We start from the raw sequence: 11,092 nt of genomic DNA, 5'->3' as shown, positions 1-11,092 counted from the left end.
TACAAAACAAAAAACACAAAGCAGGAGGAGGAGGACGAGGAGGAAAGCTTTGGATATTCCCTCAGATCCTGAGGGAAGCAATTCCTGAGTGCTGCCAGTACTCAGGGGGAAGATGGAAGGAAAATACTGCAGGGCTCAGGGGGAGTTTCACAAACCCAGAGTGCCTGCACAGGCCCCAGAAGTTTCCACTTGTGCTCACATATTCCTTTCCCCAGAAGCATCAGGACTTGGAGAGACTGGAGCAGCAATTTGCCTATTCTTGGACACAACTCTCTAAAAAAATTGAAATGCATGCAACCTGCAGCTATTAGGATATTTGGGGAATTATTTTTAATGCAGTTTACTGCATAATCTGCCAAATTACAGGTGAAAATATTCCTGAAAAGTAAACACACCAACTAATGATTTTCAAGTGTGCGTGATTAGCCTCTGATATTTTCTTTTTCTTAAATACAAGAGGCCAGTCCATATTTTGCATGAGGAAATTGCTGCCAAAGGTCATTTTCAGTATGGAAAATGTGTGAGTCAGATCTGATCATTCATCTTAACGGTTGGGGTCCCATTGCCAAGAACCTGCCAATCACCCAGAGTGCAGCCAGTGACACAAAAGAACTTCTGGCAATGCCAGGACCATCCTCTCCTCCTCTTCCCAGCTGAGCTTTCCATCTGGAGAGACAGAACAATCAGGCAGAAGGAATTAACTGACATTTGTCTCTTCCACGAGGTACGAGACCAAAAGTGTTTCTCCAAATGGAAGAGCAAACTTGGAGTGAGATTTTCAGACAGGTTTGTTGTTCCCCTTGTCCTCGCTCACATGGATCAGTTCATGGAGAGGCATTGATGGGAAGAGGAGCTGTAATTCCTGCGGGCAAACTCTCCAGCCTTAAGGAAAGCAAGTCTGGGAAAGAGAATTTAAACTCTGGTATTTCCCAGTTTACTGCTGGGGATGAAGATTTCAATGTCCAGTTCATGTGTGGAGGAATATCACAATTATCCCTACCAGGGAGAAAATCTAAATATAACAAATATTGTTTTACAATGTGGTGTTTTCCTTAGTTTTTTTTCTAGTTTATCTTCCACTAACACTCGTGTTCATCCCTCACAGCAGCCCCTCTTTGCATCTTTTCATCATTATTTAGGAAGATAATGTCAAAATGCTCCTTCCTCCTGATGGCCACCTGCTTCCTCTGCCTGCTGCTCCCACAGTTAAGGATCCCTATCCAAAAGGGAGTGAGAAAACCCACCCAGGATCTCACCCTGAAACAAAACCACAAATTGGCAAAGAATAGAAGAAATTACATTAGATTTATGCCCCCAAATTAACACAGCTCCTCCAGAGAACAAACCTGTCAGCAAGCACACTGTTCACCGAGCAGGTGGGCAGCCAAGGCTGCTCAGGCACCTCAGGCATTGAATCTAAACTCCCAAATTCATGGCCCAGTCACAGGCAATTGCCAAAGAAGCAGCAGTGCCATCCATCATTTTCAGTGAGAGTTCAGGCAGTAAAAATTCTCTTTGGATTCTGAACATCCCCCAGAGCAGACACCACAGAGACAGCCCCGGGATGAGGTCCTGGGACAAGACAAGCCAAAGTAGCCCAGCCACGGCTGGAAAAACTCATGGAGCTGAGAGCTGAGAGGGCTGGGATCAATTTATAATAAAGATAAAGCACATGAGGCTTTATCCAAACAATTTAAGAGCAGTCAGCATCGAATTTTCAACTCAAGTAAGTAAAATCAGAGATTTTCTAAACGACAAAATCCATCCTCACCTACAGAGGAGCCTCTGGTTGGCTGGAGTCAGAAGGACACCAATTACCAGCTGTAAGATTAATTTTACCCATCAAATTTAAAAGCATTTCATCTCTTTTGGGGATTATTGTGCTCTGAGGAAAGCAGAATCCACCTGGAGAACCAAGGGGAGTCATTCCAAAATGACAACACCCATTTCCAAGGAGTTCATCAGCTCCCCAGGAGCCACAGGTGACCCCAAACCATCCCCTTCCCAAGCCAGGCTGGTTCCTCCAGGGATTTTACAGCACCTCTGTGGGTACACGAAACCATTTTAGATCTTGGTTTTTTTAAAAAAAAACCACAATAAAATTTTTTTTAATTCTCATTTTGAACACAACAGAAACGGGAAAAATTAAGTGTGGTGACACAGGGTCCAAGGAACCTTTTGCCTTTAACAAAATACACAAACCCAGCAAAAATAGCAAAAAATATAGCAAAATAATAGGGAAAAATAGGGAAAAAAAGAAGAAAAAATATTTTTAAAAGATAGAAAAAAGAGGGAAAAATTAGAATAGAAAAAATCAGAAAAGAGGAAAGAAAAAAAATTTAATTTTTTTTTAATAGAAAAAAAATTGGAAAAAAAATTAGAAAATAATAGCAAAAAACCCATCCAGCCCACGTGTGACATAACCAGGATTGAAAAGTGCTAGAAATTACATTAATTATCAGCCTTCTACTTTTGATTATGGCCAAGAAAAGGCTGGGTCGTGCCATAACTTACCAAGTCAATACCACCCTTTTGGAAGATAAATGTACTCATAAAAATACAACAGCAAAGATATCTTGTTTCCAGCCAGTCTGGATAGAAATTTACAGTTATTACCCTTCTTTGAGCCTTAACTTCCTGAGTCAGATAAGGAGCAGCACTGCAGCAAGTGGAGATTGTGCTCAGTGTGAAATGAGGGAGCTGCACTGATCCTGAGCACGTTCCAGGAGTGAAATTATTGATTAAAATAGAAATTCTGGATGTTTAGAGAACACAGTTCGAAACAGGAGCAAAGACTTGGAATCCTTCGTTACACAATTAGTTACTTTGAGATGGTTTTCCTGATTTTCTGACAAATTCTGGTATCAGCGTAAGTCTGATTTAAGCACTAAAATCTTGGGGATGGAGGAGGCAGGGTTATAAATTGGCTTTCAAGGTATTAATTACAGGAAGTAATTACAGGAAGTGAAGCCTCAGTGATCACCAGATAACAAAGAAATACAACATCAGGTTCCTGCAACCACCACTGAGCTCTGTCTGAGGGGTTTGTAAATCATTTCCACCAGGTAGCTCTGCTTTTCCTGCTTTTCCCAAGTCCCCAGCCAGCTCTGTGCCCTCACCACCACACAGACATTTTCCAGCCAGGCCAAGGATGCTGCTCTTGGAGAGCTGGGATTGAATCCCTAATTTCCAGATCCCCTGAGGGCACATTAAAGAAAGAGAAAAGAAATTAAAGGAAGAGAAATTGAATCCCTAATTTCCAGATCCCCTGAGGGCACGTTAAAGAAATCCCACTCTTCCCTTGGTATGGAAAACACAATTTCTGGAGTTATTGGGAGCAGATTTCCTGCTTATGGAACAAAGAGATGGAGCTCAAGATATGCAAAAATGCACAGCTCCCAAAAAAAAAAGGGGGAAAAATGCTGTTTGGAAAGACATTCCAAGTACAAGCAGAGGGGTCTTAGGGCTGGGAATGCAGCAGTTTAAGTGGCAGCTGCTGCCAAAGGAAGCAGATGGAACAGGGGCTCCAACCTCACCCTGACCTGGGAGATGTCACAGGGCCACAAAGGTTGGAAAAGACCTTCAGGATCAGCAATTCCATCCTTTTGGGCTGGTTCATCCTTGGGAAGCTCGGAATCCATCTATTGCTCCTTTCCCTCCTGCTTCAAGTGAAACTGGGGCCCTCCAAACCCACTGTAAATTATTCCTTTTTCAAACCAGAGGGTTTGAAATCACTCTAAATTGCAATTATTGTGGTTTTTTTCCAAAAAGCAAGACTGGTTGTTTTTGCAGCTTTTAAAATAGAACTGCTGCTACTTTAATCTGCTCTTAACTGGTCCACAGATTATTCTGGAACACAACCCCTAAATCCCTGTCATTCCCAAACTTTCTCCCTTTAATCACTGACTCATTACCTGCTCTCCTCTTCATTCATTTTCTTGCCCTGGCAGAATTACCTTCCCAAGCTACAGGAAAAGCTTCCTGGGGGTGCTTTTACTGCTGGATTTTCAAATTCCCAGAGACTGTACCACTCAAAATATTTCAATTCTGCAAGACTGGAACCCAAAAGAATAAATAAGGCTTTTCTGCCCCCTTCTGTTTATTGTGTGCTCAATAAATTAAATATATTGTGTGTAACACAGGCTTTCACAGCCCACTGCTCTGCTCTGTGGAGATGTTTAGTTTCACTGAACTACTATCCCATTTTCCAACGTCCATGAGGTAAAAACTGCCTGCTTTTATTAAATACAATCATTTTTTAATTGTTTCTTTAGGCAGAAAGCAAAGCATGAACCCTAGGAAGGCGTTTGGCCTGAACCAAATTCCAAGTCATGCACCTTTCCATTTATTCCTGGAATGTAAGAGCTGGCTGTGCTCATGGAGCCATGGAATTAAATGTTCTGCTCTCCCTGGAATTCATCTCATTGATGGGATTTGGCAAGGGAGGAGGTTAACCCACATTTTAATATGTTATAATTGATTTTAAATGTTCTTAGACATTAATTAGACCAGTAAATATCCCCCTAATCTGTGTCTAAACTCAAATCCTCTTCAATTCCATGTATTCCTCTTTTTTCCCTTCCCAGAAATCCTTGCAATTAAAGGATGTTGATTCTAAATGAAACTAAAAGGATTCCCTGAGGTCTCTGACCCAAAGCAAGTGTTTCAGCTCAGTGGGAATAAATAAACTGTTTATCCACACGTGGCTTGAACAGGGATCCTGCAAACCTCCCAAATTAAAGGATTTCACATTTATCCTGGGCTAAGTTAACAGGGAAAATGTACAATTTCCTGGCAAAAAAAAGCAGAATACCAAACCTTGTAACACATCTGAAACCTTCGTCTATAACTTGAGGGAATTTTATTACCTAAAGTTTGATTTTCAGTGTAAATTCTTTTAAGACTTCAAAACTACCTCTTTCTAAAAGTTCATCTGAGTGTTTTAAGCCTGACAGGCACATTTGAAACAGCACCACCACAATTAAAAAGATCCAAGCCACGCTTTTTCCATCCTTTTCTCAGCCCTAAATCATCAGCTGCTACTTGCCCTGCTCTCCCTTGAATTATTGGACTCTCAGAAATGGTATTTCATCAGAAACCATTAACTGTAGAAAAACTGCACTGGGGAGAAGGAATCCACAGTTCAAACCTTGGTCAGTTTGAAAAGTTTCAGAGATTAATTCCATCCCATCCATGCAGGAATTATTGAACTCTCCAAAAGGCAGCTGAAACGCTGCTGGTAAATTGTTGCTTTAATTCCATAGCTGACCTTTCTCTCTCCCCTGAAATGCTGTCTGGAAGTCAGACATTGCTTCCCAATTTATCAAATCCCACCAGCAGATTCCTGGACGCTTGGCTCCCCCATATCCGAGTGCAATGCCCATGGAATGTGAAATTCCACCAGAACTCTGCTGTGGGAGCTGTTTAATGCAAGATGCCACTTCCTCCTAATCCTGGGGGAATTTGGAATTAATAAAAATCCCAGCCCTTATTTTCAGTATCAACTTGTGTTGCTCACAAATAGAATGGATCACAGAAATCCAGAGCCTTCTCCACGAAATCCACGTGGCCAGGAAGGCAAAATAAAATTAAACCTCAAGAGGTTGAGGCTGACAAGTTTGGTGACAAATTAGGAGACTTTGGAAAGCATTGTTATGCTTTCCAAGGAATTAAAGATGTCAGGTTTTGGGAGGCTTTTTTTTTTCCATACCACAGCCAAAGAAACAACAGAACCCTGGATAAAGAAAGAGGAGCTGACAGATAATCTAATAATGCCTTTATTTCATTAGTCCTGTTTATAAACCCAATTTCTGAATGCAGGGCAGAACTGTAATTTTCAGAGAAACTTCTCTACTGCACCTCAAGAAGGAATTTGGGGTTTTTATCACATATTCCAAGGCACAGTGATTCTTCCAGGCTGAGACAGTGCTCAGGGCTGGCACTGAGGTGACAGACACTGACTTCCCTCATGTGAAAACCATATGAAACATAATTCACAAACTGAGCTTGAAAACAGAGTAAAAAGCCCTTGATCTCTTTCTCAGAACTGAAAACAGGGGTCTCAAAAGGCTTGAAAAGTAACACTTCTGGGGCCCAATCCATGAAATTATGAACAACCATTCGGATTCTGACTCCCTTGACTGAAATTCCCCTTTACCAAATTATTTTTCTCAAAAATACCCAAATTTTGCTTCTACTTCTTCTGTGCTCTTTAAAAACCTTGTGATTCTAAACAGATTTTTGAAATTCATGAAGTGTTAATGATGAGCTTTCCATTGTGTCAATATTGACTTTGTCCCCCAGCTGGGAGCGTAACCAAAATGAACCTGGTGAGAACAGATCCCAGCCAATTGTGGCATTTTCCTGCAGCCCCTTCCTCCTCAATCCTTCAGAAAAACAGCCCAGGCCCCAGAACTCCAGCTGGGACAATCCCCAGGTGGGACACTGGAACTGGGAATTCAAAATAAACGTTTGCTCCCCGTGCCAGCGGCTGCTGACAGAAAGGAAAAGGTTGGGAATTCATCGATCCCAGAGGGTCCATCCAAAGCAAGGACAAAAGTCCAGCTGTGGTTGTGTCCAGGCCTCCCAGAATCCACTGTCTGCACTTTGGCTGCTGGGTGAGGCCCCAGGAAAGGCTCAGATCCACCCAAGGATAAATAAACCTGGATCGCTGTGGAGTGACAGGAATTCCTGAGAATCTGGGGAACTCCAAAGCGTCTCCAAATCCAACCTTGACAACTCGCCCTGATTCCACCCCAAACTGCTGACTCTGTTCTCTGACTCCCTCTCACCCCCAAACACGGCCCAGCCACTGCTGAGTTGTCTCCAGGGCTGAATCTGCTTCCAGGGAAATGTTTTTCCAGGCCTGGAATTCAGTGTGTGAGCTCAGGCTCATTCACGGACCTGCACCTTGAAAACAAACCCTTCACCCTCCAGCCTGCAGGATCCTCTGCTCCTCAATCCATGCTTTGTTTCCAAACCAATCAATTCAAATCTTGCTGCAAATGCAGGGTCTTCAGAAGCAATTCCAAGGAGGGACAATTAGCTCTTGAATTAAGTTAAAACCAGCAAAAATCCTGAAGGTTTCACAGCGTTAATTTATTTATCACTGAGTGAAATAAAAGGAAAGGAAGTGGTTTACATCCCCTAATGAGTTATAATATCAACGGCACTGAACACAGGGAAGAGGCTCAGCAGCCACTGCTCACTGATAAGGGCTGAGGAATTATCATTCCTTCTACAATTCTGGATTAGCATACTGGGATAGTTTATTATAATCTGTAAAAATCCTCCTGATAAAAATGCAATTAGGCTGGCCAAGGGGTTTGTAACTCACAGAAAAAATAAATATATAGATATTGATAAATTTAAAAAATAGAATTCCGGCTATTTTAGGTTTTATGCACCAATACCTTGATTAGATTTCTTAGGTTTGTTTGTTTTCCTAAAGGTTTCATGCAGGAGCAGCAATATTTTTGCTACATCTAGAACAGTTCCCTACGATTCATTCCACACCACATTCCCTGCTTTACGACCTCGTTTAAAATCATCTCAACTCTCAATTTTGCATTATTTGACCCCAAACCCACTTGTAAACAAGGAAACAATCCCACAGCAGAAACACAGCTCTGGAATTTGGGGGATCTGGAGCCAGGAGGTTTTGCCAAATGGCACATTGCGAAGTGGGTGGACAAGTCTTGTTCTGCAAATTCAATTAAATCGTTCTGGTGATTCAATTGAATGGTAAAAGAAACATTTTAATGATCCACACCTACAAAAATACAGCAAATTCAAATGTCCCAGCTGGTACAAAACTGCATCTGAGGAACCTCCACGTTAATAAGCCAATGTTCAACCCTCAACAAGTCTTGTTCAAGGACACCAGGATGGATTTTGGGCTCATTAATTGAGTGCAATTAATCTACAGTTCCATTTAACTGTCCCATTCTCATTACAGACAAAAATATAAACGTTTTTATCTCTACACTTGTTATCAGTTAGCCACTGGTACAGAACCAGATGTTTGTGGTCTGTATTTCACCTGTATCATAAAAATGGGTCAAGGAAAATCCTGAGCTCCATTCACCTCTGGATTTACTCCATTTACCTCTGAACACCTCCAGCCTGGCCTTGGACACTTCCAGGGATCCAGGGGCAGCCACAGCTGCTCTGGGAAATCCATTCCAGAGTCTCCCAGGGAACACTTCCTTCCCAATATCCCATCTATCCCTGCCCTCTGGCACTGGGAAGCCATTCCCTGTGTCCTGTCCCTCCAGGCCTTGTCCAAAGCCCCTCTCCATCTCTCTTGTTGGCTCCTTCAGGCACTGGAAGGCTGCAATAAGATCACCCTGAAGCTTCTCCAGGCTGAACAATCCCAGCTCTCCCAGCCTGTCCTGCCAGCAGAGCTGCTCCATCCCTCTGCTCATCCTGGTGCCTCCTCTGGACTCTCCACAGCTCCAGGTCCTTCTGGGGCTGGGGCAGCTCTGCAGGTGGGGTCTCACCTGAGCAGGGCAGAGGGGCAGAATCATGGCCAGCCTCCCCCCCAGCAGCACCCCCAACTCACAGCATTCCCACAGGCCCAATTCTCAGGCTTAGCCAGGATCCCGAGGGATTTACTGGATTTACTCCCATTCTTTCCCAGGAGCTGCTCTCCCGGCAGTGCAGCACCACCTTCCCTGACAGCCTTCAATAACCACAACTTTTTGTTAAAGCAGCAAACCCAGCCTTGGTCTGATGGCAGAAATAGGGGAAGGAGGCTGGAGAGTCCCATTCCCGTGGAGAATCTGAAAATCCCTATCCCAAAGTCTTTTGGGAAGCTCTGCCTTCTGTGATGGATAGGGGAGAGGGAAGGACACAGAGCTGCTACGATGGAACAGCCTTTAACTGGAAACAATCAACAAGTGATAAAGGGTTTTATGGATGAGAGACAGGGAATTCAGGGAAACATTCTGTCCCTGTGCAACTGGAGCATCCCCAATGCCAAATTAAACACATCCAGCCCTATTTTCTCTCAAGTCCCAGAGTGTGCTCCAGAACAAAAAGCCCTCAGTGCTCTCCTGGCATCACACCTTTGATAATGTGCAACTTCAGAACAACAGCAACAAATACTGGGGGCAGAGAATGCTGCTGTCTTCAAGACTTCTATCTAGATGATGGTCAGACTGGCTGAGAAGCTGTCAGCAAAAATTTGTAACCCAAACCAAAAGATGAAGCAGCATCAACACACAAGACAGATTTCTGATGGTTGCAGAGATTTCAAACCAAACCAAAGCAGCTCAGGTCTGACAAATCCCTTCAGAAACTCAAAATAGTACAATTTACAGAGGAAAGCATTCACTGAGCATGAATTAATAGGGTCCCAAAGGGGCCACGGGTTCCTGCAAAGGTTTCTGAAGCTTTTTGTGCACAAACCACAGTAAAAAGTTCAGCTCGTGTACAAGAACTTGAAAATCTCTGAAATAACGACCAAAAAAATCAGCCCAGATTTAAAGAAGATTCTTTAAGAAACAATTACTGATAAAAGAGTATTTAGCAAAAACCCTGGTGTAAAACTCTGGTTACCTGCTCTGTTATCTGAGTACTTATTCCATGAACTTTGTTTCTGTTATTACACAACTCAGCCATCATTAATCTTTTCAAGGCATGAAGCCTTCAAAAGCAGAGGTAAAAGCAGACACAGCACCTTCTTAAAAGAAAAATTAAAAATGCCTGCACACCTTTGTAATGGAGAATAAAAAGTAGTTATTTAGAGAAGTATGAAGTGTTTTCCAGCTCTAAAAATATGAAAGAAGAGGAAGAAGTGTTGGAGAAAAGAGTCTTTTGTTAAGCAGATTTCTCTGGCTGGGCTCACCTTGATGATAAGATGACAGACACATCAAGATTTAGGTACTTAAAACCACATTAGGGAAGTGAGACACAAAGGGACTGCAGGTCAAGCCTGCTCTTTCAGCAAAGGGCATTAGATTATTCAACAGATTTTCCATCTCCAGCTTCTAACTCCAAAATAAGCAGAGATATTTTTCTAGCAGGAGTCTCTAGCAAACAAGCTCGTAAAACATACTCCATTGTATTGCTGGTGAAGGAAAGTAAAATGAGAAGCAATTAGAATGATGATGAACTCATTAAGTCAAAACAGCTATGAATAAAAGCAAAGCAAGCCTCAAAAACCCGTCTGAAAGAGCAGCTGAGGCTTTTCCAGGGGATGGATGAACGAGTCTGGCTTAAGTTAAGATGAAATGTGGGAATAGCTGCAAAGTGTCCCTGGACCAGTGTCTGCTTCTGAGTAACATCATGAAACTGCTACAAAAGTTACCTTCCAGAGAAATCAACTCTACCTCCACCAACAGCCTCTTGCCAGCTGTGCAGAGAGAAGGAAATGGCCAAAGCCTGGCTTTGGGGGGGTTTTAGAGCAGTGGGGAGTGCTGTGCCCTTACCATCGCACTTTATTGCAGGTCTGGGTGGCGCCCAGCGGGGACCCGGCCACCATGGGCACCTGGATGGGGCTGTGCTGCTTGTTCATGACGAGGTCCAGCTTCTCCTCCAGGGATTTGCAGGTGGCCTCCAGTGCCAGCAGCTTGGCCTCGATGCTGTCCAGCCTCAGGCATATGGTCTGGTTGATGGAATACAGGAATGACTGGGAAGGGAGAAGAACTGGGATTAAACACGCGGAGTTTATCCCGTTCATCCTCGCTCCTAAAGAAGCTCCAGATAAACGTGACTGGGAACCCATCCTAAAGGAACTTGCAGCCTGTCTAGTGACAAAATCCAACCCTGATGACATCCAGGAGCGTTTCAGCAAGCTCAGATTCTTCCAGATCTTTCTTTGGGAGCCAAAAGCAGCCCAGCCAAAGCCATTTTCACCTAAGCACTTTGTCAGGATGATTTCATCCACCACAAAATCATTTCTAATGACTTGCCAAAGCCTTGCACTCCATATGTGAAAACAAAAGGATTATAAATCTCTGAATGCATCCTCCTGGATAAAGTTTAGTAAGTTTTTTTTCCTGCCCAAACAGATAAATTCAGATGATTGCAGTGGAAATTGTATCAACACAAAAAACCTCTGAGACAATTAATGCCGCTCACTTCGGCT

The 11,092-nt window shown here is 43.1% G+C and overlaps 1 protein-coding gene across 2 annotated transcripts in view; it reads right to left on the bottom strand.

The window, feature by feature from the left end:
* The window catches only part of BANP (BTG3 associated nuclear protein), a 104,961-nt gene that overhangs the window by 91,509 nt on the left and 2,360 nt on the right, over positions 1 to 11,092 (bottom strand). For both annotated transcript variants that reach the window (XM_017741403.1, XM_008639148.2), the window contains exon 3: positions 10,434 to 10,633. In XM_017741403.1, the coding sequence (XP_017596892.1) occupies positions 10,434 to 10,633 (200 nt within the window). The remainder of the gene's footprint in view (positions 1 to 10,433; positions 10,634 to 11,092) is intronic.

This window comes from Corvus brachyrhynchos, unplaced genomic scaffold (genome assembly GCF_000691975.1).
Source record: "Corvus brachyrhynchos isolate BGI_N302 unplaced genomic scaffold, ASM69197v1 scaffold365, whole genome shotgun sequence".
NCBI lineage: Eukaryota > Metazoa > Chordata > Aves > Passeriformes > Corvidae > Corvus > Corvus brachyrhynchos.
This window is presented reverse-complemented; position numbering and strand designations above follow the sequence as displayed.